At 34.3% G+C, this 27,956-nt stretch overlaps 4 protein-coding genes and 1 long non-coding RNA gene across 6 annotated transcripts; 1 reads left to right on the top strand and 4 right to left on the bottom strand.

Annotated features, from left to right (window-relative positions):
- Nucleotides 1-171: 171 nt before the first annotated feature.
- On the bottom strand, nt 172-4,641 carry LOC111290821 (ribose-phosphate pyrophosphokinase 1). Of its 2 annotated transcripts, none has more exons than XM_022882306.2 (8): nt 4,290-4,641; nt 3,684-3,857; nt 2,861-3,109; nt 2,384-2,527; nt 2,110-2,277; nt 1,345-1,414; nt 969-1,050; nt 172-876 (listed from the first exon to the last, which is right to left on the bottom strand). In XM_022882306.2, exons 1-8 carry the CDS (start codon nt 4,434-4,436, stop codon nt 696-698), a joined length of 1,215 nt encoding a protein of 404 aa, XP_022738041.1. In that variant the 5' UTR covers nt 4,437-4,641; the 3' UTR covers nt 172-695. The 2 variants fall into 2 exon arrangements, with proteins under 2 accessions (XP_022738041.1, XP_022738042.1); XM_022882307.2 differs by having other exon boundaries at nt 2,861-3,164; nt 4,290-4,430.
- Nucleotides 4,642-6,499: 1,858 nt separating this feature from the next.
- TOM2B (tobamovirus multiplication 2B) lies at nt 6,500-10,841 on the bottom strand. The gene is made up of 6 exons (XM_022881114.2): nt 10,274-10,841; nt 8,814-9,944; nt 7,837-7,902; nt 7,676-7,740; nt 7,135-7,225; nt 6,500-6,894 (listed from the first exon to the last, which is right to left on the bottom strand). Exons 2-6 carry the CDS (start codon nt 8,970-8,972, stop codon nt 6,847-6,849), a joined length of 429 nt encoding a protein of 142 aa, XP_022736849.2. The 5' UTR covers nt 8,973-9,944; nt 10,274-10,841; the 3' UTR covers nt 6,500-6,846.
- Nucleotides 10,842-11,176: 335 nt separating this feature from the next.
- LOC111290026 (uncharacterized) lies at nt 11,177-12,896 on the bottom strand. The gene has a single exon (XM_022881432.2). It carries the CDS (start codon nt 12,862-12,864, stop codon nt 11,539-11,541), a length of 1,326 nt encoding a protein of 441 aa, XP_022737167.1. The 5' UTR covers nt 12,865-12,896; the 3' UTR covers nt 11,177-11,538.
- Nucleotides 12,897-13,755: 859 nt separating this feature from the next.
- On the top strand, nt 13,756-14,401 carry LOC149515954 (uncharacterized). The gene is made up of 2 exons (XR_016346109.1): nt 13,756-13,946; nt 14,127-14,401. It is a non-coding gene; the product is annotated as an uncharacterized LOC149515954 (long non-coding RNA).
- A 451-nt stretch (nt 14,402-14,852) lies between these two features.
- LOC111291265 (protein NRT1/ PTR FAMILY 7.3-like) lies at nt 14,853-19,344 on the bottom strand. The gene is made up of 5 exons (XM_022882908.2): nt 19,191-19,344; nt 18,691-18,808; nt 16,835-17,052; nt 16,158-16,720; nt 14,853-16,068 (listed from the first exon to the last, which is right to left on the bottom strand). The coding sequence occupies exons 1-5, from the start codon at nt 19,215-19,217 to the stop codon at nt 15,195-15,197; spliced, it is 1,800 nt and encodes a 599-aa protein (XP_022738643.1). The 5' UTR covers nt 19,218-19,344; the 3' UTR covers nt 14,853-15,194.
- Nucleotides 19,345-27,956: the final 8,612 nt, after the last annotated feature.

The raw sequence follows: 27,956 nt of genomic DNA, 5'->3' as shown, positions 1-27,956 counted from the left end.
AATATTTTTTAAAATATTTTCTCATTCCCAAAAAATAAAGGAAACCAAATTTTACAAACAATTCAGTCGGGAAGATGCTACATTCAACGAGACTATACATTATTGTTATGCTGTTCGAAAGTATGGAGACATGTAGACTCGAAGAGGAAACTTTAGATAAAAGCCTTCATATTTGTCCAAATTGCAATTGGAAAAGGTTAGATATATTTCTATCCCAAATTTTTTTAACAAAAATAGCATTCTGTAGAAAAGTACTACCAGACACACATTTACATGAAGTTTGGAACCAGCCAGATTGCAATGAAAGAGCTTCCATGTCCCAAGAACAGTCAGGTTTTGGGACAGGGATTCAGGTTGTGTTGATGTTTTAATAGAGAAAATTCAACTGATGCAAGATAGTTGGGACAAAAAAAAGATGTCCACTTAATGAAGGATAAAAAAGAAAGGTAATTTACCCAAAAGTAAAAAAATAAAACTAAGAAAAAGCTAAATTATGCAGATGCAGAAAGCAAGGAGCAATGAGAAATATGAGATCCATTGGTTGATTCTCCATCCCCCTTGGCCTAAGCGAGACTTCAATCTAAAGACCTATGCCTATCTGATCGATATTAGCTTTTTACCACAGTTGCCAAGGCATTGGGTTGCACATGCAAAATTTTGAAGGAGAAAACACCTTTGGGATTTCCTATCTGATTTCACTGAAAAATACTACTCACGGAACAGTCATCATGAACACGCCAAATGGTTTCACCCAACAGGTTCGCCACAGAAAGAACTGTCAACTGAGGGAAGTAGTTCTTCTCTGCCACTGGAAGTGTATTTGTAATGATTACTTCTTGAAAAAGACCACCTGATAACCTCTCTATTGCAGGAGGACTGCCAAGAAATAACAATCATAGGAAATGAGGTCGAAATATACGATACTATATATGAGCTTTTACCTAATTCAGCCAAAAGTAAGTTGAAACCTGAAAACGGCATGAGTACAGCATGCATAAACTTCCCTCGCCCCTTCTTGGTGTAAAAGTGCCGCCCCCTTGGCAATTGTTCCTAGAAGACACCGTAAATTCATTAGTAAACATAAACTGAATCTAAAACAAAGCCAATGGTTAGACAATTTTTCAAGGCATCAAAGGAAAAGCACGATGAAAATATCTTTTCCAAAAACGTAAGAAAATGATTTACCAAAGATAATGAGAACATAACATTTCTGAAACAAGATATAACCCACAAAAGTTTCTTGCCACCATTTAATGGTCAAATACATCAGGATAAGCAAAAATAATGTGCATTTCTGATTAAGAAGAGGTTTATGTTTGCCGTCTTCACATTGCTTTCACTCACCGGCAGTGTCGATCATATCATCCACCATAACAGCAACTTTTCCTTTCACATCACCAATAAGGTTCATTACCTGCAAAATAAAAATTAGGCATGGACTTCGTGACGTTAATAATGTACGAATGTAGACCTAAAGCCAGAAACATAACACAAGCTAAGCATTTAAAAGATTTATTGGCTGCTAACAACAGCCTGGCCAAGTCTGAAACCTCTTGATATCAATTTTAACTTCAGCAATTCTTGAAACACTACCAGTAGACCAAAATGTCAACACAAAATGGGAAAAAGTGCAACATTTTTCTAACTAATTGTCCCTAATACGGCTGCCAAATGTACCACCACATCCCTAGAAAATAACATACTGTTTTAACCTCTAATAACATCACAATTTGAGAATCCTGACTTGACAGGGGTTATTCATCAGCCAAAGAGGGAGAAGATTCCTATTTACTTAAAATAATTTTATACTAGCGCAAGAAGGTCCTTTGTTATGCCGACGTAATTGGAGAAGTTTGAGTTGCTTTACTTTCGCTAATGCCGATCGCCTTTCTTGCTTATTGATTAGAGCTAGTGATGAACAAAAGGTATGCGCGTAAGGCTTATTTCCCAAACTTTCAAATGCGCAAGTAGAAAAGGGAGAAAGCTTAATTCAATGAGAGAGAATGCTAAGGCCAGTTCTATCTCAACAACCTTGGAATAACAGTAAACATAATAGCACAATCAACGTGGAATAAAGATAATGACAGCAGAGTGTGTAGAAAGCATTACCTCCGCAACATTGTGTCCATGACGCCTTTTATCCACAATGGCTAAAGGTGCATCTGATAATTTTTTTGCAAAAGCACGTGCTCTTGCTACTCCACCAACATCAGGTGAAACCACTACTAAGTCATCAGAACAAATTCTCTTGCTGGCAAGATAATCAAGAATCACAGGCTACAGTCCACAAAAAATTTAAAAAGAAAAAAAAAGATAGAAGAATCAGTAATCACTTAGTCATTGACAGTCATAAGTTATTAGTTTCAAGTTTGATGACTGATACCTGACAGTACACATGGTCCACTGGAATATCAAAGTAACCCATGGACTGCCCAGAATGAAGGTCACAAGCAAGAACACGGTTTGCACCAGCTTCTGTGATAAGATTTGCAACAAGTTTGGCTGCAATGGATTCACGCCCTTGAGTCTGAAAATAAGATAATAGACATGGCGAAGGTAGTTTAGTATCCTATAAGGAATACAATAAATTCAAAAGCTTCAGAAGTCCATGCCTTAATGAAATAAAAACTGCAAGAAGCAAAGGCATTGATGATTATTATATTATAACTCTAACATAATATGGCACAATTCTGTTAATGATTACTATATTAAGAATATTAAGAATAACACAAATGTCACCAGATTATGTTACTTCTGGTGGTCGGATTTTAATCCATTCAATTTGCAGCTGATGTCTCCATACATAGTCATATTTTCATCCACAATAATTTATTGCCAAATACACAGCATTTGAACTTGCCTTTCTATCAGCTCTGGCATAACCAAAATATGGAATCACTGCAGTGATGTTTTTGGCTGACGCTCTCCGACAAGCATCAACCATTATGAGAAGCTCCATGAGATTCTCATTTGCAGGAGGGCATGTTGGTTGGACTAAATATACGTCACATCCTCTAACACTCTCTTGCAGCTGAACATAAATTTCCCCATCAGCAAATCGCTTTATGTTGATCTTTCCCAGCTCCAGGCCCATGCACCAAGCAATTTCCTGTGATAAAGAACAGAGCGAGCAAACACAAGTTCCACGAAATAAGGAACCATAACTGCTCAAGTTCAGAGACTAAGAGTAACCATGAGGCTTAAACCAAGAAAGGCACGTGAAGCTTGATAAGCTACAACATTTTCTAAAAAGAATTGGAAAATGGACTATTAATATCAATATAGATCTGTCTTCGTGGTACAAATTGTCGGAATGCCACTCAAGCAGGCATAATATATGCAACATATTGTCTGGCCCAAAATACAAGGGATCATAAGAGATGATGGGCAAAACTTTATCCATTCGAGCAATATTTTCTTTATTCCAGGAAAGTTATCGCTTTGGTTCAAATGATATTTTTGCGGATGAACTTATATTAAATAGTCAAAAAGTAAATCTTTTGTTCAGAATTGAGGTAGTTTCCTTTCACATTTTCAGTCTATCACCCAACAGCTGCACTAGGAACAGTCCATTAAGGTCTACATCTAATTAATCTTATCATTTCTATATGCTTATAGAAAGTAAAACCTGTAAAAATAATTCTATGGAAAGCAATACGGTAAAAAATGGTAAATGCAACAACCTGAGAAAGTGCAGGATTGGCGGTGCCAGAAAACACCTTGAGCTTGGCACCATTTCTGTTAACAGTTGTCTCCATTCTAGCCGATTCCAAGAACTTGGGCAGTGTCCTTTCATTAAGGATTGGAATCGTTGGCTTCACATTTCCATAATTCACTGGTTGAGGCTGGTCACATTTCTAGTATTCAAAGAAAAAAAAAAAAAGCAAGCACCCATATCAGTACACCTTTAACATCACTAAAAAAAAAAAAAACACAAAAACAGAACTGTTTCTTTTTCAGTTACCCAAAATTTTGCATTTAGTTGAAAGAATATTCTTTTACCGGAAAATTCTTGTGGACGAATCAAAAGGAAGCCAAAAATTTCAAAGACAACAGAAATTAAATAAAAAAAATGTTGCACTGTCGATTTCATTATATACCCACACGTGCAGCGCAGTACAGAAAAATAATACTAATAAATATAAAAATCTTCAATTTCAAAAGAAATCAACACCAAATCATAAAATAAGAAAAAGAAGGACAACCATCGAAAAAATCCAAAAGAAAAAATTTTCACTTCAGAAAATTTTTAAAAAAATGTAATCTTTTAAAAAATAAATATAGCTTACCAAACTGTTCGGATCGCAGGTACGAGAACGAAACTCATTGAAAGCGAAGCTTTTGTGGCTAAGAGAGCAACGAGTGAAGAGAGAAGGTGAAGAGGACGACAAAAACGACGACGATTTAGACGGCGAAGGAATCGTCAACGCAGCCATTTTTTCTTTTCGTTTAATACGCAATTAGGGTTGAGTTTTGGGCGGTTTAGAACTTAAAGCGGCGGCGAATGAGCGGTTGCTAGGGGTGAAGGTGCGGTGGCATTACTTTATGGATGGCCGAGTTTGTGTTGTGGCTTTCCTCTTCTTTTTCTGTTGCTCCACTCCACATTTGGATTCCCACGCAACGCATTTTCATTATAAATACCTTTTTATCAGATTATATGGTAAGTTGGCGCATATATGGTCATATTTACACGACGTCGTTCCAAATTTAGTCTCATCACATGTAAAATGAACCTAGACATTTGATTTTTCCTTACCTTACCTAAATGACTTAGGAATGTTCGATAGAATTGATTAATTTCGAATACGATTATTTAAAATTAAATTAAATAATTAAAATTATTTTATTTTTATTATTGAATTAAATCTTTTAATTTTAAAAATTAATCAATAAAAACTAATTCAATTGATTTAGTTAATTTTTTTAATCAAATAATAAAATATATTAGATTAAATTATATTTTAAATTTTTATTTTTTATAGGTGAAATAAATTAAATAAAATCATCTAATAAAAATATTTAAATTTGAAAATATTATATTAAAAACTCTAATAATTTAAAATGAAAGAGATAATTTTATATGTTTTTAGATTTATATATAGATTTTATAATATTTAAGTTAAAATTTTGATTGATTAGATTTAAAAATTAAATTTTTAAAAAATTATTTTAAATAATCAACTGAAATTAATTTGATATCAATCGATTAATCGAATTAAATCTATTCGATTAATTAATTCGGTAAAATTGAATTATGAATTCCCTTAAAAGGATTATATTTTCTAAAATTTTATTTATAAAAAAATAAAATAGACAAAAAGAGATTAACAAAAGAAAAAAAAAAGGAATTTGTTTATTTATTGAGACAAAAATTAAACTTTAGTTATTAAATTTTAATATTTTAACTGTTCATCCTTATAAATTATAATCAAATAATCAATCCATTCAAGTTGTGTAATTAATATTTTTGTTAACGAAAAAAATTGAAAGTGATTATTAACTACTATTTTGTTTTTTCTAATAAATGTCGGACCTTTTAAAATCGTGATTAAGATTTAATTTGGTTATTAAATGAATTCGAGTTAAATAGATATTCATTAGCATGTTTTTGTTTTAATATTTGTCTCAAATGTTTTTAGTTTAATATAATGCATAATTATTATTTTAATTATGATATTTATTTCTTAATTAATTGATTTATTAATTATAAAATTGAAAACAAAATTGATGAAATATGTTGCACGACTCTTTTACAACTATATATGGCAAGTAGTTTGGATTTTGAAATAAAATCGAATGAGTAAAAAGGTCAAGGGCTTCAAGATTCCAAAGACGTGGGTTTTGGGAGTCAAAAAAGTAAGCCATGTTTCACAACCTTTCGGAAAAAAATGGCCGCCACTCTTTTATCGGGCTTCTGCCACGTATAAAAAGTGAAGTCCAGGACGGTTGGATACAACTTTGATTCTTCTTCCTTCCTCTAGTCTATTCAATTGTTAGCCTATGATTCTCATTTCTGTGGACCAGAAATTTCCAGTCCAAAAATTCTGCTTTGGTTTGATTAAGACAGGATAGAGTGATGTCTAGCTCGTGAAATATATTAATTCAAAATTGATTCGAGGTAACGCGTAATTCTATATAAATTATAACACACATATGAATTTTTTGACATAAAAAGTCAGACCAATACAAGACATGAATTTCACTCACACTCATTAGCCCCCAACCACATTATAATTGCATGTATCTTAAGCTGTCAAATAGTCACATTAAATTTCTAAAACCATATACGAGAGACGTCCGGGAGATAAAAAAAAATAATTGCAAGAGTTAAAAATTAAATCCCAAATTGGTGGAAAATTCACGTCTTAAGGAAGACGAGTGAACTACTTAAGTAAAATCCCATTTAACTGTCTTGGTTCAATGCATGAATGATAATAAGTTGATAGCCGGCTTGGACGGCCATCAATGACCTCGTTTTTCAAAAGAAGAGGGGAAGAAATAACCGGAAAGAATGATGAGACACTTCATTTCCCCTAAAAATATGTAGCCATCCTTACAAGGTAGAAACAGAAACGTGTTTCCAATGCTCTGGAGAAAGCAATATAGCAATCATTCTGTACCATATGCAATGTATACAGACAGCAACATGAGGAATATTATGACATTTGATGTACATGGAACATATCCTCTAGTCATGTTATTGTATTTAATGTATCTGGAAACTGCTCTGAATCGGTTGACAAAAGTTACAACTTAAAATCTTCTTCAGCTATGATCAAGAAGGTTTGACATGACTAACGAAACTAATGGCTGAGACACAAGTAGCATGGCTAGAAACATAGGTACTTAGGGGGTTGAACCATCGTCGGCATCTTGACTTGCTTGCTGAGATTCCTGGGATCGAATTCAAAAAAGGAATATCAACTCAAAGCTCCAGCTTTTAATGCATTTCACATGTAATTACTAATTATTGGTTGAATACAAACAGCTCTAACTGACATGAGGATCCAACCTAGAGTGGGATTTGATTTTTTTTTTTTCAGCGGCTTCATAATGAGTACATGTTATGTAAACATGTGTATATAGGTGCATACGTGCAAACATTGGAGAGAAAGGGAGAGAGAGAGGCCATACCCCTTGTGAGAGATGTGCTTGCGACAGAGAAGAAAGCTGGCAGCTTTCCATATTTTCAAGTAACTGAATTACAGTTTTCAGATGCGGAGCGCTGCAATTTGTGAAATAAAATGAGCCAAGAACAATGGAAACATTCCTACAGCTTATTAACAATAGGCAACAAAGGGAATTCTCGGCTTTTTGCACAAGTTCTTTAATTTACTGACTGTCCTGTACACATATTTAATAACAATAGTCAATTGAGAGAAATGGATCCATCTAGCAAATTAAGCAAATGACATCTTCATCGAGTGGTATTAACTGCTGTCTATCCAATATTTAGTTTTTAGTTACCGTTTCATCAAGCATCTACTATACATTTTTCATGCAATTTTATGTCATGTCTAAAAATTCTGATCAATTCCCTGACCTCTAAAATCCAACTGCTACACAACTTAACACGTTTCTTGTATGTAAGACTGGCTTTATAAGTTAATGACGTTACTGCATGCCATGCTAAAACAGAATAATTTTAATGGGCAGAGATGCACATGATTTCAACCTTTGTAATCCACTGTCAATATTGGCATCAAGCGATGAAATAGCTCTAGGCATCAGCTCTAACATCTGCATCAATGAAGCAGGGAAGGTAGAGACCAAATTCGAAACTTTGTAATTAATATCATGTATATATCTTTACTACATTATGGAGGAATCACATACCTGTCCTGTATTCTTGATAGTCGGGGTTTTGGCCAAAAGATTTTTGGGAAGCTTCATTAGTTGGGTCTGCAGATACAAAGTAGTCGAAGATATTATAAACATGCAAACAAATTTGAAAGATGTAATCATGCGGCATTGACACATCAAGAACCATATACATCTTTGCCCAATTGTAAACCCAAAGATTTCACTTATATTCTATCGGAGTATAAGCTTCAATAACTGTCATTTTTTAGGCAAGCATTTCAAGAGCTCTTAACCGAGTTTGCAACATTGTTGAAACCATATCAGGAAGACCTGTGTGTTAAAATATGGATAGGGTTTGTAGAAAGTCAGATCCTTCAAGGAGTCTGACAGATTATTGTAATTTATAGTTTTGCAGCCTCTGCATGAATAAATGGATGCTATGGATTCATTTGCAAAATACTCTAATAAATTATGATCACAAACAAGACCTAGACCCAAAAATCCGTCGAATTATTATTATATCAAAAAACCCATTTCGTAGATCATGTCCACATCACTGAAGCCCCATAAATACTAACAAAAATAACTAAAAAGTCAAGATCATGATAAAAAAAGAAGCTTTCTTTCTTATGAGAGAAATTCAGAAGAAGAAAGATGACAATTTTTTTCTAAAGAGAAAAACAATCAAATAATGATCAGCTTTTGTCTACAAATATTAACCCATCAAAGTTTTCATTCTCACAGTTTCAATCTAACCAAAACCCAACCCCAAAGATCAGTACTTTAAAGAGCCTAAAACAAGAACAAGACCCATTTCAACCTTGACCCACTTATCACATCCATCCTTAAGATTACAAGTTAAACTATGAAACAGAAAAGGTTGTTTTTTTCTCTTTGGGAAAAGAGAATTGATTGAGCTCTTAAAATTTACAATCATAAACAAGATAAAATAGTGCCTTTGATACCGTACCCTATAAGTATATAAAGTAGGTGAATATAAGAAGGAATACCTGAGAAGGAGAAGATTGTTGCATGAGATGGAGGAGATTGGAAGTGGATTGTACAGCCTGGGAAATCTGTTCAGTCACTATTGATTTTGCTGTGCCTTCTCTGCTACTTGTTCCCATTACATTTCCACCTACTCCACCTCCTCCTCTTGCTGTTGCCATTTTCTTCTACAAATCAGAATCCTTTGCTAATTTTCTCCATTAGAAGCCGAAAGATGAATTTTAGACTTACAATTATTGGTGCAGTAATTGAAAAGACAGCCCAATACAATTATGGGCCCAAAGGGTCCTTGGACTTTTCTTCTTTCAAGGAGCTCGGCCCATTTTTAGCCTAGCAACAAGAGATTGTTTTTGTACTTGTATGATCCATAAATTCTAGATATTAAGGGGCACCATTCAACCATTTTAACTAACTAAAAGGTCTTTCATGGAATAATTATTGGATATTTGTACGTTATATAGGTTACCTTTATTAATAGCTTTTTTAACGTAACGGCAACTTCCATAGGAAACTGCAACAAAAACAAGGTCCTTTACCTTACCTTAATTCATTACTTGAACCACCGTTACTTTAAGAGCGTTGCATAAATTCCCAACCCAAAAACGATTGTACCAACCTTTCCTTGTTCTAAGAAGCCAACCTGTCTCTTTATCTGTTTGGAATGGGTTCTTTTCAACATACCCTTGTACTCTTCCTAGCCTTGTCATTTGCTATAGCTATCACACCTGCTTTCTCAGTTGTTGGATGGGAAGAAAGATACATGCCAAACCCAAGGCTCTGTTGGGAAGAAATCAGTAAGGCAGATGGGTGCGAGCATGAAATTTATGCTTCCTTGGTTGAAAAGAAGATAAACCTCAGTCATAAATGCTGTGAAGCAATCCAGGGTCTGTCTAACAAGTGCAAGATTTGGATTTTTAACCGTGGAAGATTCACTCCCGAGTTTGGTAATCAAGTTAAAGGTTTTTGTGCTGCATTCGGAATCACACTTCCACCTAGTTATCGCGTTTACCATCCTATGGAGAAGAACCCTTCCGGTCAGCTTGTAGATTAAAGGATTGAAAAGTCGTTAAAAGTTGACAAATGTAACTGCCACTTTGATAAAATAAGAGGGGTTGCCATGTAGTAAGTATCAACTGCAAAGAATGGAGTATCAGTAAAATGGATTTCTTTATTAGTTTGCATTACTGTTCATTTATTTTCTTTTCTTTGAGGATAACAAAATCAATAGTTCTCATCACAGGCAATTTTTCCATCCTTTTGTTATTGTTTCTTTTTTAAGGCACATGGGGGTTTACTCTTAGATTTAACATAATGACATTTACAAACAGGTTCATCAGTAATTCACATCTTGATAGGGAATTCTCCAGGCAAATCTGTACAGCAAATTCACTTTTTCACTAGGTAAATAACATATAGACGACTTGAAACACGCTTTTCTACTCATCAGTTATCGGATACTTACCATAAATTGAATCAAAACTCGTTCCCTGATAGAATTTGGAAGAAATGGTTGGGGCTGTATGGGGTTTATCCCCTATTACCGTAGCAAAAATGAGCTGGATGGGGCCTCCGTTAGCTCAACTTTTCCTTCACTCCATGGTCTTAATCAAAGACAAGGGAGCTTTCACCTTTGGTTTTCATTCATTGCTTTTTTCGTGAATCTCGTCACTAACATTTAAAGAGAATTCTATGATGGGGGTGTCAACAATATGAATTAGGAAGAAACCACTTAGTATCCAAATAAAATCAGCTTCTCCTAATTGAACATGGCTCCACTCTCTGACCAAGTGACCACATACTTAAGAATGTGCAACAACATACCGTTCTTTCTTCACTTTTTAACTTGGCTGGGACTATAATATGGCCAACGACAAAAGTGCATTTCATCACCAAATCACAGCATGTTAATAGCCCGATCAAAGCAGAAGAGTGTTGCTACCAATCTCTTTTAGAAACCAGATATATCTTAGCATCTAAAATGGATCCTGATGTTCTTTTGTTCAGGAATTATGTTATGATATGCCATTTAACTGAGAAAACAAAATGTTGGAAATAAGCTCATCGAGAACTTGAATTTGTTTCACCAAAAAAAAAAAAAAGAAAGTAGTTCAATTCATTGTTCATCACAAGGCATAGGCTTGAATGATAAGATACCGTATGTTCTAGTAGTATTATTTTCAAACGATAATATTATCTATTTCTGTAGTGTCTAACATGAGAGTGATGATAAACGATAACAAATTCTTATTATTTACCAATTAGAAAATTACAAATAATATGATTAAACATCTATAAGGATCGATTAACTGAGGTAGCATATGTATATACACACATACACGCACGCCAGTGCACACTAACATACATATATCAAAGTGTCCTGAAGCATCATGAAATTACCATCACAGTTCACAGATGATATGCAAAGAGTTTCACAAGCAGATTAACACTCAAAAAATGAAACTCGTTATTCTACCATAATGGAAGAATTCATCCAATCAATTGCAGCAATCATCACCATTCACCGAGGATTTTTAAATGCTTTTGAACTGAAGTGTTAAACTACCCTGAATAACTAAAACGAGGCATGGTCTTAATTAAAGAGCATAAGCTCAATCCCTAAAAAGAGCAAAAGCCCACATTTTTCATACAGCAAAAGGCTCAATCACTACTCACTATCTACAACATTCAAAGGGACAGGCAACATAGAAAATATCAATTCAAACCTCGTTAACTGGATGCAGCTTTAACAGCTTTCTGCAATTCACTCTCTACATCACTCATCTTGTTTGCACTCTTCTTCACTTCTCTTCCACCATTGTCTTCAGCAACACTTTTCTTGCTCCTCCATCGGTCAAACTCGTTTGAATTCTCCACAAAAGGTGTGGAAACCCTCCTCCCAAGACCCTCACTTTCCCTAAGAACATTCCTGGCTGAAACCCCAAGTCTCATATCTTCAAGACACTGCTTCATTTCCCTATTCTTATTCTCCAACATTTCCAAATCTCTTTTCATCGACATATAAATACCTTTCACCAATTCCAAATCATCCTCATTATTTCCAATGCTCTTGTTCTTCATTTCCTTCAGTTCCTTGACCTCCTCAACCCTCTCAATCCCAATCTTGTTTACTGTCAAATAAGGCATTTTTGACCCTAAATCCGAAGGCAAATTCACAGCCCACCGTAAATTCACCACCGCCCGTTTTGTTACAGGAAACAATGTTCTTGCTCTAACAGCAATTCCACCAAAAATCCCAGCTTTCTTGTCATCTTTACTCACCAATGACCTCTCCATACCAAACCAATCATTTGAATATAAACTTTTTCCATAGCCAATCTTAGAGGTTTCAAGCCCATCATCACCTCCATTACAAGGTTCCAATTTCACTTCTTGCCAAGTATCTGGGGTTCCAAACTCAGAATGTGAAGGTGACGCAGATTGGAACTGGGTTCCGGAGATGGAGTGAGACCCAGAATCTGGTTCAAGGCTAGGGTTTGATGACGTGGCCTTGTGGAAAGAAAAGTTGCCAAATTGAGGCTTGAAATGAAGAGAGAAAGAGGGGATTACGGTTCCAGGGTTAGCGGATGAAAGAGAAAACTGTGCAGAGAAAATAAGAGGGGAGTCTTTTGGTGAGCCAAAGAGGCCAAGACCAGATTTTAGAGAAAGAGAGAAAGGGATCATGTTGGAAGGGGAAGGTGAGGGAGCATAAGAGAGTTTGAGAGAAGGGCCAGAAGGGAAATTCGTGGAGAGACAAAAGGAGGTATTTTGAGAGTATTTGTTGCTGCGGCTGTTGGTGGTGGCTGGGGTGGGGGTGGTAAGGCTAGAAACGAAAGGATGGCTAAATATGGAAATGGGTATTTTGGCTTTCAGGAGAGAGTTCTGGTCATCTTGGAGCTTGAGTGAAAGCTTCATTTCTTTTGAGTCTTTTTTCTTTGTGTTTGTCGGGTAAGGAAGACAAGAGGAGAAAGCAGAAATGTAGAGATTAATCCCACATCTAAGGCCGAAGTTTGTTTGATTTGGGAGTTTGGAAAGACAAGGGGGTAGGAGCCTCATGTTTGAAGGAACGAGTCGAGGGCTCAATTCATCATTGCAAGCGGCCAATGTTCCCGCAGAAAAGGTTAAACAGGAGCCTGTCAAGTGTCAAACTCTGAGTGTAGTTGGGCCCAAATTTTTTATCTATATTGGGCTCATTGTTTTATTGCAAAACCCCATACTTCTTCTACTTGAGTTCCCAGTTTCCACTAAAATTGTCCCTTTCTTGTCAGCAATTTCTGATTAGCATTTGGATTTGGGTTTATTATGAGCCCACTATGGTGTATTTCCAAAAGAGAATGAAAGACCCCATCCTTCACTTCTTTTTTTTATCAACCTCAAGTATTGTGTCCGATTCAGTGTGCTTTCCATGAAAGGGAATCGCCTGTGGGCTTTTCCGGATCTAAACTTTGATGGATGTTATGGCAGACCAGATCCCATCTTTTCCCAGAACTTTGTGCTTCAACTCTCAGAGTCTGGATCCATGTTCAAGCTTCTTCAAAAACATTATAACTTTCGTAAAGTCCCACAATGTCCAAAATTTTAGTGTTAGTTTTGAGTACATGTCCCATACACTTTATGGTGATTTTCCTACTTTTCTTATCCGGTCTCAATCTCTGAGAACCCTGGAGTTGACAAATTACAATGTAATTTAATCAAACCCTGGTTATCTACCGGCATTGACTAGTTGGTATCTAACCAATTGTTCATATGTTGGATGTTACAGATCTCTCTATCCTTTTGCAGGCTGTGTCAATTTGAAGACACTGCACCTACATAATTGTAAATTTTTTTACCAGACTGTTCTGAGAACATCTTGTCCTCAACTTGTGAGCTTGGTTATAAGTGGTTTGTTCGTATATCATTCAGATCCAGTCGAGAATACCTTTAAGCTTAAAATTTTAGCTCCAAAACTCGTATCATTTACTGTTAAATTAAACAGGCCTCTAGATTTCTCCATTCTACACGTTCCTGTCTTGGAAAATGTGGAGATTCAAGTTCATTCACCAAATAACTGCAAGCTTGTAAGCTTTCGGTGATTGATCAATATGTTCCGAGGGCTTCATCATGCACAATCTGTCAAGATTTGCTCTAAAATCGATGTATGCAATATTTATTTATTTTGTAGTAGACTCTTATCATAATTTACTTATTACTATTATTCTGATGAGATAAATATAAAATCTTATATAATTGATGCACATGGTGCAGAAAATTCTTAATGTTCAATTATTTCCTCATGCATAACTGGCTAACATCTGTATTTGTTTGCTATTTGCTAGATACTTACCCTGATTCCTGGTGCACTAGAAGAACAGTCTTCTCCGTTTAGAAGACCCAAGTCTTTGACAATGATGTGTGGAAGAAGCTTGTTTAACATTCCTGCCAATGTGATGGCCTACTTTCTTAGCAGTTCTAGTTCTGTGGAAAACATACAGATCGAATTTCAAAAGGTTTAACTTGCTTAATTATATATCTGTTTAGACTTTTGTAGCATATTTTATTTAGATAAATTGAAGGAAAAAAAAGGGTAAATTCAGATGTAGCAAAAGCATCCCATTGCGTTCTGGTTATAATCACAGATAAGTTCTCACTAATGTAACATGTTATGATAAACTTGATAAGTTTATGCTTGATTTTAACCCTCAGAATAGCTTTCCCCAGCTCCAATTCCACATGAGCTGGAACAGCTTCTTTCCTTATTTCTGTTGAATGTCTGAGCTACTTGAAGGTATCCTGATAGAAAGTAACCTTGGAAGTGGAACTCTGCCTCCCATGACTCTGCCTTTTAATGATAGGGCTTCGTATCAGGTCATTCTTTGTATAATGACTCTGCCTCTTTATTGTTATTCTGTCACAATGTACGAGTCATTTATGATTGAAACTCACCTTCGGATGCATCTTTTGTTGGCATAATTGCTTTTCATTTGGTTTATCGTATGAAACTTACCTGGTAATTTATTGGTGCTAATTGATGCCAAATAGGTTTGAAAAACTTTTAACACAAGTTATATCTAAAAGGAAAAGGGAACTTTCATTAATGTCCAAGAGAGTAATTCTCTTCTGCAGAGATCATACTGCAATTTACAAAGAGATACAACTACCCTATTAGAACAGCCTGGGAGCACATGTTATTTCCTACCTCTATGTGCTCTCTTCACAACATCTATTACAGAAAAACTAAGTAATAGGAATTTAACAGGGTTGAGAGGAAAAATGTTCTCTCTCAGAAAACCCAATTTTCTTTGGACATAAACTCTCAACAAAGTGCTGGGGACTACCCCTGTACCCGATTCCACATTATTGCTTTAATATATACTGTTATTTATACGTTTTAGCATGGATACACGTCACAGTTTAAAGCTATCTTGCTCATTAATATTTTCTGAAGTTTTTCCTGCCAGCTTGATATTCTTGTACCACCGGGCACATGCTATGTAGACAACCAAGTCAACTGTGGTTAGGCCTGCTAAGAGGAAGTAAAACCTATCTAGATGACCCCTGTTGAGATTGCCTGGTATCCATCCTGGCATGTGATCTTCAGTTGAGATCTTCATAAGCATGGTCACAAGCAAGCTACTAACATAGTTCCCTAGTGAGATTGATGTCATGCAAAGGGCACTGCCAAAGCTTTTCAATCCATCCGGCGTCTGTGCATTGAAGAACTCCAGCTGACCAACATACATAAAAACTTCAGATGCTCCTATAAATGCGTATTGGGGAACTTGCCAAAAGATGCTTAAGGAACTTGAGCCTTCACAACGCAGGCAGTCTTTGTTGGCATACTTCAGTCTGTAGCATTCCACAATTCCAGCAGAAATCATTGCCAGTATGGCTATAACAAGGCCAATGCCCATCCTCTGAAGTTCAGTAAGTCCCATGGAATCCTTTCTTCTTAGCCTGCTCACCAGTGGATCAAGAACTCGTCGGTACAGAAATATGAAAAGTGCCACACTTAGAATGTCGAAGCTGGACATGCTTGCTGGAGGAATCCGGAAATTTGAGATGGTAGTTTTCATTGCAGCACCTTGCTCAACGAAGAGAGAGGCCATTTGTGTGAAGACCACCGAGTAAATTATGGTGCACAGCCAAATTGGGAGTAGTCTTAGTATGCATTTAACTTCTTCCACTTGTGTAACAGGGCAGAGACGCCATGGGCTGTAAATTCCCCTCTTCTGGTCATCAACATCCCTTGTACTTATGTATGCTGCTCTGTCCAAGAACCTATACAAGATAAATTAATAATTAGCATTTTAGCTATATAATCTTGCAATTGGTTTAATTTCAAGTTTGGATTATGCTTCAATATTTACTTGAATTCATCGGTGTGGAGAATCTTTCTGTTGCCATTCATGGAGGAATCATTTCCATCCACATCATACAAGTCATCTGCGTCTGGAGGCATATCAATGCTGCATTTCTTCATTGCAGCTACTAGGACTTGAGAGAACCTGGAGAGAGGGTTTCCGCTTGGTTTGAAGTGCCTGTACCTGGTGGTTCCTGCCAGAAACAAAACAAGTGCTGCAAAGGCAGAGCCAGCAGACACCCAGAATCCAAGTGCCCACATCCCTTCATCTTCAAAATACCCCAAAATGGTGTTGGAGAAAAGGGATCCCAGGTTCAAAGCTAGGTAGAAGTAGCTAAAAAAGGCCACCTTGGAGTGCCCTTCCTTAGGGTCTTCTTCATCAAACTGATCAGCCCCAAATGTAGCAATGTTAGGTTGATACCCTCCATTTCCTAGTGCAACTAGGTAGATGGAGAGGTAAAATAGCGTAATCTGCCAGCCTGAATGTGACCCGCATGGCATTTGTTGATTCCCGCAGCCTCTTGGTCTGATCAAGAAAAGGTGCGATGACAGCGATAGCGACACCAAACCCTGCCATATATTACACAATTAGAATGCAGATGTTTAAGGGATCCCATGTTTCATTTTTCAGGGGAGCCCTGGAATAGAACTAATGAAATTAAGGTTGATAGATAAATTACTTACAATAACAAAGATAACTTGAAAGATGGCACAGGTTTTATATCTTCCCCAGTAGGAATCACTGAGGAAAGCACCAACCAGGGAGAAAATGTAGACAGTTCCTGTCCATTTGCTAACATTGTTAGCAGCATCAGCATTACTTTGTCCCAACACTCTTGTCAGGAAAAGCACCAAGTTCACCCCGACCCCGAAGAACGCAAGGGTTGCCAGACCCTGATTCACTGGTTAATTCATTGGCAAAAAAAAAAAAAAGAACATTAATGAGACGTGTAAGAAAAAAAAGACTTGATATTTTGAAGTTACTAAGATGAAGATTTTTTATGGTACACGTGATAGAGTGAGAAGCTTTGCATCAAGATCAGGGGAAGTTTCCCTCAGAGATACCTAGTTAGTTAGGTTAAGGAATGAAAGAAACCTAAAACTAAAACGATTTGAATCTTCAAAAGGTTGCTTTCAAAAACTCTTCTAGCATTCAATTGTAGTCAGATCTCATGCCTAAAACATTTCAGTCAGAAATCAAACAGCAACTCATTATGATGGGTGGCCTCTCGTTTTCTTTGCATGTGCAAATGAACTCATTTCAATCATGTTCTTAAAAAAATCTGGATTGAATCAGCTTCTTTCATGTGAATTTTCAATAATATTCATGCGCATTGATATACATCACAAATTTAGTAACTTGAAAACAAAAACCTATAGCGACTCGAAACATGTCCATGTTCATTGTAAATAGATGTGGTTAAGTCTCTTTCTTAATTGTTTCTTCTTCCACTATTATTTATTTCCAGTGATTTGTCAAGTCATTAACCTATTATTATTAATTAATTAGTGGCAAACATTCGAAGCACGTTAAGAAAAAGGGCATCCCTTTTGCTTACAGTGCTACTAATAATTCTTTTTTTATTATTTTCATGTTTCGTCTTTTGCATGAATAAAATCTAATATTTAATTAGTTGCATGAATCAGTTCTAATATTTTAGTGTAGTGCTTTGTGTAGTGTTTAATAAAAATTTATTTGCATGAATAAGTTATTATATCTAATCAGTCACCTTTTAACACATGCATTAAGGTTGTCGAAATTAAAACTAGAAGAATTCAATTTCATTTCTCAATTCTCTTTTGTCTATCTAGACTTGACTCAGCACAGTCCTGTGGACTTTTGAAGGAATGGGATGGAATAGACTATGGAGGCCAGCTGGGGATCTTTGTTTGTTATTGTGGGGACACGTGGCAGGAACCCAAGTCATTCAAAATTACCAGGAGGTGAGTCGTGTCAGGCACGTTTTTCCTTAATTGCATGCTCCCTCTCAATTTCAGTCTTCCTATTCCTTTGCATGTCGTTTATTTGAGCACTGGCAAACTGCCAAAAATCCAAACCAAAGCCTCCTAAATCCAAAGTAAACATGCAACAGAGCTTCAACACTTGGGTTTGGTTTCCAGTTCCAGATCTTGCACGACTCTTCATTTATATTGTCCTTTTCATCCTTTTCTGGAAGCTGAAATGAAAACCAAACTTCTTCCTTTTGATAGCCTGACCTAACGAAGCTCTGTACAGATAATTTTATAAATCACCTCCCTTATATAATTCGATGTTTCGCAACTCCAAAAATATCTATCTCCTACCTATAGTATATATTATATAAATGTATTTGCAAATGTTTTAATACATCTATCCAATTCAAATGAGATCAGAAGTAGTGTAAGATATTTGGAAAGTGACAAACACTGTCTTATTGTTAGAATTAGTGTTAAGAAAAATGAAAGAAAGAAAGAAATGGTGTGGGAAAATTGCATAAAGTCTAATAAATAATATTATCATTGGTTATCTGATTTGTTTAGTGGTGAAATTTGGAGCTTACAAAGAATGATAATTCCAGCAGTCCATTGTCCAGATTTTCCTTTGATTGCAGGGCGACCATGCCAATCAATAGTTCCATCTTGGGTGCATGCGGCTTCTTGCTGCTCTTTCAACTTCCCCTGTTTTTTTTTAAACAAAAAAAAAGTAGAGTACGTTAATCATTATCCATTATCATAAAATATATTAAAAAATCATAGAGAAAAGAGAACAAAAATGATTAATTGTAATATATAATCATTGCATGAATGCAGCCATCATGTCTTTGCATCTGCTAAAAACTAAATGTTTCTTTATTTATTACTAATATTTTACTTAGCAAAATATGAAGAACATAGAAAATTGAAAAAGAAAGGGAAAAGGAGAAGAAAAGAAAAGAAAAACTTGATTTTTTAGAAGGCAATGAAACAATGATAATAGAGAAAAACATATTGGATGAGGAAATAGTTCAATCATTTTTGTAGAAAAGAGAAGAAAATATGAGCCCTTTAGCCCCCTACTGACCTCCTTAAACACCTCTAAACAAGCCATTTATGTTTCTTGACAAAGAGAGAAATTTTGTGGTGTAATTTAGAAGATGAGAGCAGGGGAAAGGTTGTGAAGAAGAAGGAAGATTGAGTAGGCAGAGTTTGGGAGAAGAACAAGGAGAGGAAGGGAATATATAGAGGGTGGTAAGGCAATTTGGACGGTGGAGATGGTATGGAAAGAGAGGGGATACCCACATGGCCACATCATCAAGAGAAAATAATATAAGATGCAACCTGTGTTGGACCGAGACAGTGAAGTGAAGGTGAATATGGGGAGAGAAGGGGGGGATGTTTTAACATATAATTTCTTTCCAATAGCTTGGATTGATTAATAATATGGGGTTCTTTGGGGTCCCTCTCCTATACCCTTGATATGTCTCTTATTGGGTTTGATTTGATATTGACACATTGGAGAAAGTTACCGTCAATCATTTTCCAAGAACTTGGAACACAAATAAAGACTCTTTGGATTGCTTGACAGACTAGTCCCAACTTAATGCACAATTTTTCAAGACCAAAAAAATAAAAAATTCAGTTTCTCTCTTCATGTTCAAAGCATATCTTCTCTTACAAATAAGTATATATGCTTGAAATTCATTCCTCAAATTGTAATTTGATTATCATCATATATCTCAATATTAATATAGGGTTTTGATCATTATCATTTATATGTTAATCTTAAAGAAAAGCTTTTGGGTAACAATGAATAAACCCCATGAAGATATATGTGTTAACGGTGAAATTTTCAAGTGTTTTACCAGTGAAAACATGACAAGGTTTTTTGAAGGATCAACTTGGGCTTTAGCCTCACACTTTGGAATAAGAAGTTGGTTCTACACATGTACCAATATTTTATGTATTTTCTAGAAGAATCAATGAATAAATTATTAATCACATTTTTTTTTATGTGCATCAAACACCATTGATATTTTTAATCTTTTCCCCTCAATTATTATGAAGGGATATGATTCCAAAAACGTCCCAGCAAAGCTGCAATGACAACACAAGATCAAGAGCTATAGTTTCTCTCCTTATTAGTGGAAAGGGCATTCAAAATTTGATACTTGATTTCTTAAAGTGAAGTAATTGAATTATTTGCTAATAATACAACTTCTTATATGACTTTCAGATCAACCTCAAGCATCTGCTGCTTTCAGACATTCTCTGACATCCTTAATATATGCTGCTTAACTAATCCTTGTTTCTTTTCTTTTCCAATGCATATTTATCTGGAAATAATATTCCATGAGGACACGGATACTGAATAAAGGAATTTAGAAATCTTAGCCATCAGATTTTGTGGCCATCTTTATTTTGTTATAAGAAAATAAAATGAAAGGATTATACATTGAACAACAAGGATATGTAAGATTGCATACTTGACCTTAATTGATTATGTTGCTAGTCTTACGGATTTGATTCTACATATTGAAATTTGTGGCCATTGTCACCTACATGCACTCTACTTAATCTGTAATACTAAGAACAACACAAGGACATGGATTATGTTAAGATTCTTCCCTTGGGCACACTAATAAATATAAAACACAAAATATTCCGAGCTTCATCTAAGGTTTTTTCAGCTTTATTAATCCGAAAGACGACGCATTAATCTAGCTTATAAGAATATTTTTTTCAAAAAAAATTCAACCTTGTGGGTCAAATTCTTGTAAAAAGATATACTATGTCGATCATGCATCAGAATATATTAGCAGAATTAGAACAAAAATTGTCAGAATTGGAGCCTTAAATACCTCAATAATTAGGAGAGAATAATGAGACCTCACAACCAACTATACATAATTTTTACTCAGAATAAGGATCTCTCAATAGTAGCAAGAGGCTATAGGCCTTATTTTTGTTCATATTCCCTTTCTTTCTTTGGAAGAATTTTGATATGTGAATGATGATGTCTTAAACAAAACTTGCCAAAAGCTTAAGTTCTTGATTAATTGATTTTTTACTATATATATATATATATATATATAGGCTAAATATGTATGTTAATGTGTCTTGTCAAAAATTCATTAGGGTCAGGGAGACATAAGGTAAAAAGGGGACTGAATAGTAAAGTTGATGAAAAAAAAAAAAAGGCAATTGATGTTAGATGGGCTGAGAATTATTATATTACGATGGTGTAAAAAACTATTTGGGGCCGCCTCTCATTAGGGTTTTGAATTTTCCACTAATTAAATTAATTACAGCTTTAGCATAATGTCAATTATGCTTAGTACATATAATCTGATTTTTATGCTGGCCAGAGAAGATATTTTCGAAGAAAAATGGTTTTTTCTTTTAATTTTTAAAAAAGACAAAAAGTGAAAAAAATATTTGCTATTTTCTTAGTTGTGAAAGTCTTTTGTTGTCCAAACTGCAAATATACATGCATATTTGCATAGCTTGCTTACTTCCTTTCTTCAGTTCCTTTAGTAAAATGCAATATATGGAGTTAACCAAAAACAGCTTTTACCAAAATATTTGAGGGAAAAAAAATCTTGGGAAAATTGCAAAATCTAGTTTCTAATGCTTCGTTTAGAGAATTCGGTTATAAATTACGCGATGATATAGTGAAAACTATTCTCATCATTTGTTCAAATCAAACCTAAGCATTTAGTATGGAAGATGATTTTTGAAAAGAAAAAATATTCCCTAAATCTTTCAAATTATAGTACTATACAATGCTTTAAAACTCTGGTTTTTCTTTTTTATGTAGGTAAGATATAGGCAGTTGTTAATTGTAGCTAAGATTAACAGTTTCCTTATATCAGATTTAAACAAAGAACAGTAATGCAAGGGAACTTACTAAATCATACAACATTAATTGATTTCTTGGTCAATTAAGGTATACCAAGTTTCATTTTCAGATTTAAACAAAGAAGAGTAATGCAAGGCAACTTACTAAATCATACAACATTAATTGATTTCTTGGTCAATTAATGTATATCAAGTTTCACACACAACTTCTTCTTTCATAAAGCTATAGCTAATGACTGCGCCAATCGACCATGGACAGTAATGATACAGCTATAATGATTTTGATTTTCATTTCCACCATGTTTTCCCGATTCTATAAAACTCCAATATATATATATATATATATATATATATATATTCTCCTAATCTTTTCCCTAATCACTTAATTTTTCTTCATAAAAAGAGCTTATTTTCATGGAAAACAACTGTAGGCTGTGACCTAATGTATCCCTTCCTTCCACGTAAAAATGCAAAAGGAAGAGAGAAGAAAACAAACCTTTTTTTTTATATGAGAGATCACAATTTGAGAATAAAAAAAAATATAGGTATTATGATTCGAATTGAATTGATTTATTGAATGTTATTTTTTAACAATGTTCAAGCTGAATAAGAAACAAACATTTTGAATGACTATCATTTTCTTCAAATGTGTGGGGCTCCATTAGCAGACTCCATGCAAGTAAATGACAAAAATCTGTCACAATCCGAAGTAGGGTCGTTGAATTATTTATTTCTCTCACCGTTCTAAACATTTTTCTTTTTTTGATTCATAAAGTTCCAGCACAAAGCCACCAAGAAGGCAAGAAAAGGCAAATTTGTAAATGTAGGTGTAGCTTTTTTCTATACCGAAAATCATCGATACCCCGCCAGCAGAGTTCATTTACACCTGTTATTACACAAAGGGCTAAATCTGATGCTGAAATGCAATTGGTCGTTTTCTGTCCTATAGCACTGACTTATCAATGACGAAACCCTAAATCCTAGCTACTTTGATTTTCTTACATGTACACACGTTTTTCTAGTTAAAAAGGCTGTTCGAGTTTTTTTACATGCAGAGGGTGACTTATCATCTACAGCCATGGTCAGCTCACCAGCTTTATATAAATATATATAATTAATAACAATTAATTAAAAACTTCAAGTCAGATTAAGTCTGCTCCCAAGAGTCAGATTCCACTTAATCACTTATTTTTTATTTTCTAAAAACATCAACGTCATTACCGAATTAATAGGAATATCCAGTCATTTTAGAGATTTAATGATGCATCATCAGCTGGTATTGAGAAAAACAGTCTCCTGATTAATCCTTGTTTATCAGCATATTTCTAAAGTATCATTGGCTGTGTGGTTTCCCGAGCCAATTAAGGAACCCATTTTTCTTGTAATTAACTCTCATTTGATTTTTTTTTTCCTTTGTTTGGTCCATCTGGGTCACCTGCTTTCACCATACGCAAACGTCAATCTCTTAAGATTATTAGAGTTTCCAATCTTAAAATTCGCTTATCAACCCGTCAACAAATTTTCTATATGAAATGTTCATTTTTTCGATCTTCTTTGTTCTCTCATTTTATGATGGGATTATATCAAAATATTTGATAGAAATCGTGAAGCTCTGATATCATTTTGTTGAAAAAATTAATTTAACGATGATATCACTTTTGCGGTACAATCGCATTTTCAAAATAACAATAGGAAAATATGACAAGACATATAAATTCATCAGGAAATAAATTCATATCGTTCGACATTAAATCCAAATCCCTGGTCAAAAACGACAAGAAATTTTACTATAACAAAAAGTATGAACATAACAAAAGCATTTAAATGTCAAAACACTCACCTAAATGTCTTATCAACACTTTATATTGATAAACCCTTTAACCCAAAACTCTCTTAAAAAACTTAAGAACTTAAATAATACACTTAAAGCACCTCTTTTAGTGCCTCTATTGGCACATAAATTTTCACTAAGCATAAACGAGGCATCTATGGTACGCTGCACACATGGCCCTACAGGCCCTTATCGTTACTTCCTTAAGGTACTTAGGGCACCTCACCACTAAAGCTCATGTCTCTATTCATAGTTGATTAGAGGACGGCCAATGAACAAGCAAAAAACTTCAAAATAGAGTGGCAGTCGCAATTCAATGCTAATTAAGGAAGCTCACCATTTTGGTCAACAATGGTGGCTGAAGAGACGCAATCGACTTGAACTCTTCCATGTTATTCAAAACTTTACAACATTCTGGTCGTGGGCTATAATGTTTGCACTCGAATTTTGTCAAGTCACAAATATCATAATGCATGAGAATATAAACTTTAGTCAATTCGAATTCTCCAATAGATTATGGTAATATTGATTTCATCGTTTGATGAATTAGGCCATATGAACTATATATCATGATGGGATTAGAAAGAAAATCTAGTTAATTATTGAGATTAAGACCATCCTAGCTCAGGTTAATCATGTTTTTCCATGGCTGCTATTTGTTAGAAACACAAGGACCTAAGTTAACCAACTCTGTCCTATTTCTACTCAATTAGCGCCACAAGGTCATTAAGATTGTCTCTCCCCTTGAATTGATTTATATTATTAAAATCTTTTGCTAAAAAACTTTGGTTGGCTGCTGTGCTGAAACTGAAGCAGTTGGATATATACTTGAGATGAGATGACTAGATAATGGATTTTGAGCACTAAAATTGCACGCATGCTACATTCTTCCATCAGCAAAATCTATATTTGGATACAGCTTGAACCATAAAGGGAAACACAATCAGAGCTGTATTTTGTTTATATGATTAAATCTTTGGTTTAAATTGACAAATAATTTTGTAGCTCTTAATGGTAGACAAAGACTTAGCCTTTTTTTTTGGATAAATCAAATTCATACAAGTATATAACTATATATATCATCAAATTCATTACCTTTTTGCTAAATCAGATACTATTTGCTCCAAATTTCAAGTACCTTGAAAATTATAAAAACAAATTACAAAAAGAAAAACAATAATGTATTAACTACATTAATTAATTAATTATTAAGTTGCTTGATTAAGGAAACATGAAATTATAAACAAAAAAATTATTATTAGTACCAAACTTTCAATTTTACTTATCAAATAAAAGAGTTATGCTTTATGTTATATATGAAAATCTCCACTTAATATGCTAGATATTTTTCTTGAAGTTTTCACAATTTTATTTTAAAATGCTTTATAAATATAAATATAAATTTATATATATTAACGAATCTATATAATATCTTAACATGAAATTGATGTGTTACATTATCTTTATAATAACCAAAGAGTAGCTGTTGAATGTGGAAACAGAAGTTAGATCAAAGTAAATGATGTCACAGAGCATATATAAAGTACTATAATTAATCAAGTGTTCCTCAGACTTTCCCATAATTCAATTTAATAATTGCAAAACATTAGGTCATGATGAAATGACACCGGAAGACTAATGCGTGTGATAGGATTTGTGTCAATGCATGACTTGTGGCTTTTTGACCTTAACCAAGATTTTGAAATTTTATGCCTGCCAAATTCTATATATGCTTGGTATAATTTCATTTTATTTTGTAATATTGAATACTATGGTTTAAACACTGTTTTTTTTTTTTTTAAACGAATGTATTAAAATTTGATTTAAATTTATTGGATATAATTTTTAAAAGTGTTGTATTAATAAATTAAATTAAATTTCGAATTTTTAAAACATTTTTTTGCAATTAATTAAAACTGCCTCGATAAGAACAAGGGATACGCAACTTTGCTCTTTAATTGCATTCTTTTGTATATATTCACATTTCACTTTCGCTCACCATCCACTTCAAAGTAATTGTGGTGATGAAGAAAACCACGATGCATTACTTGTATTAAAAATAGGCTTTAGACCAATCCATGGAAATTGGCAAAAAGTAAGCCTAACCACTAAAACATTTTTGTTAGTTGGTATTGCAACAAATAAAACACTTGATTTTATTGGAAACCAGAAAACATTTGTTGTTTTGCTTCTTTCTATTAAATACGCCAATCAGCATGTATCTTAATGAACAAAAGAAATAGTAAAATAAATAATTCACTCTGTTGTGATGTGAATGATATACATGTATCATCGGTTCAAAAAGTAAATTTCGAATATCTTCTTTTAATAATTCACTCTGTTTTGATGTGAATGTTATATATGTATTATTGGTCCAAAAAGTAAATTTCAAATCTCATTTTTTAAATAAAAAAAAATTACAGTTTATGGTCATTATCATGTTGGAGGGAAGACTATTACTTGGATTGAGAGATATAAATCCAAAGATTTGGATAAACATGTGGACCTTAGTTTAATTTGGCAGAGCATCCAAGTTACTTGAGCTGGTAAATGTTTTTTTATTGCCCAAACTTCCTATTGTTTCTCTCATTCCAATCACCTTGAGGTTAACTTTAGCCGATTGAAGCTTGGAAACCCTAAATTCCTGGATTAACATGTGAAAAATATATGATCTCTGCATTCTGGAGACAGACCATGGATGTCAGAGTTCGGAAATCAAAGAATTGTGCCAAGAGTTGATAATCTGTCCAATATTGCCAATGTCATCAAAACAATAACATCGTGCCTTGGGAGTTGGCACATGGTGTTGAGACCAAATGACTTTTGTGCCAACTGCCAACTCACGTTTGATTAATTGTTTATGCCTGATCTCTTTCCAGACAAGAGCAAATGAAAAAATGCCAGAACCAGTGCTGAGCCAAGCACCTGTTAGAATCAGGATAAAGAACAACCATAAATTGGTAGCTGATTGGATCTCCACTAAGTCCTCTGATCTGCCAGGAGGCCAACCTCCATTGTCTCTCATCAATTGGCATCCATATATTCCAAGTTGGCTAGAATATGCAGACTTTGTCTGGCAGCAGGTATCAGAGGAAGTGGGAGTATATTGAAGAAAACGAAGAATTTTCACTTCACAAACTATTGTCCTCGATTGGAATTTATATGCCTAACTTTTTTGTAGCAATTGGAATCTTAAATCAAAGAAACGGGAAACATAACATGTAGAATCTGAACTACCTGGAAAATTCATCAGTCAATGTTCCAAAATGATTCCTTCCTTCCAATTCCATCAAGAAACAAAAATGTTCCAACAACTTCAAAGCTGTTATTGCTTATTGCTGCTTCAGCTTCATAAGTCATAACCATTCGAGTTCAAGAGTGTTTTTTGCCTTTTGGGCCGGGCTCAGTATCACCTACGTTGGCCTTTTAATCATGGTTTTTGACCTCGAAATTATTATTATTATTATTATTATTATTATTATTACACATGAAAATTTTATTGAATTTATGTAACAATGAAAGAAAAAACAATATTTTCAATCTTAGGTCCGTGGTTGGTGTTTTTACCTTTTTACGTTTTATCTTTTTTAATAAAAAGTGAAAAAAAAAAAAACTGAAAATAAGAGTTAAAAAATTAATTTTTTTTATTAATCAGACGGGGTTATAAGTGTAATTTCATGTAAAAGAGGAGGTTAAAAACTTCTATTTCAAGCGAAAAAAAGGAGGACTCGTCAAATTTTCCGATTTTAACAGCAAAAAAGGTACGATTTTTTCGATTTAAACCCTTTACATAATTTTCTTTTTTCTTTTTTATTCTTATTTTTATTTACTTTTTTGTAATTTTTACTATTGGTTGATCCAATGATCGATGTTCCGTGATCGTCTTAACTGCTTTTACCCGTTGGTTCATCGGAAACCCTAAGGAATCGGCAAGAAAAAGGCTTTCTTTTTTTTTTTTTTTTAATTTTTACCTAAATTCTGTGAACCCTATATTTCTTGGTTCTTTATCCGATCCATGAAAATTTTAGCCAATCAAAATATAATTCCAATTTTTCGACTATGAAATTGAAATACAAAAGAAGGGGTTTTTCTTTTTTTTTTTTTAAAGGGGCGGAAGGTGTTTTCATGGTGACTGAAAATTTGAGAACCTGATGGGAT

Source organism: Durio zibethinus, chromosome 11, assembly GCF_047325235.1.
Source record: "Durio zibethinus cultivar Kanyao isolate XHJ-2024 chromosome 11, ASM4732523v1, whole genome shotgun sequence".
NCBI lineage: Eukaryota > Viridiplantae > Streptophyta > Magnoliopsida > Malvales > Malvaceae > Durio > Durio zibethinus.
The sequence above is the reverse complement of the archived record's forward strand: the minus strand, read 5'-3'. Positions and strand labels throughout refer to the sequence as shown.

Bases quoted from the DNA above. Each gene is read 5' to 3' on its own strand.
- LOC111290821 (XM_022882306.2), bottom strand. From the start codon at position 4,436: ATGGCTGCGTTGACGATTCCTTCGCCGTCTAAATCGTCGTCGTTTTTG. The intron at 3,858-4,289 runs GTAAGCTATATT...TTTGAATACTAG, and splicing joins CCTGCGATCCGAACAGTTTG to AAATGTGACCAGCCTCAACC. The intron at 2,278-2,383 runs GTATCAGTCATC...TGTGGACTGTAG, and splicing joins TGGACCATGTGTACTGTCAG to CCTGTGATTCTTGATTATCT.
- LOC111291265 (XM_022882908.2), bottom strand. From the start codon at position 19,217: ATGGCTTGTTTAGAGGTGTTTAAGGAG. The intron at 18,809-19,190 runs GTCAGTAGGGGG...AAAAAAAAACAG, and splicing joins GTTTAGAGGTGTTTAAGGAG to GGGAAGTTGAAAGAGCAGCA. The intron at 16,721-16,834 runs GTAAGTAATTTA...AATATATGGCAG, and splicing joins TTCAAGTTATCTTTGTTATT to GGTTTGGTGTCGCTATCGCT.
- TOM2B (XM_022881114.2), bottom strand. From the start codon at position 8,972: ATGGCAACAGCAAGAGGAGGAGGTGGAGTAGGTGGAAATGTAATGGGA. The intron at 7,741-7,836 runs GTATGTGATTCC...TCATTGATGCAG, and splicing joins CTATCAAGAATACAGGACAG to ATGTTAGAGCTGATGCCTAG. The intron at 6,895-7,134 runs GTATGGCCTCTC...ATTCGATCCCAG, and splicing joins AAGCACATCTCTCACAAGGG to GAATCTCAGCAAGCAAGTCA.
- LOC111290026 (XM_022881432.2), bottom strand. From the start codon at position 12,864: ATGAGGCTCCTACCCCCTTGTCTTTCCAAACTCCCAAATCAAACAAAC.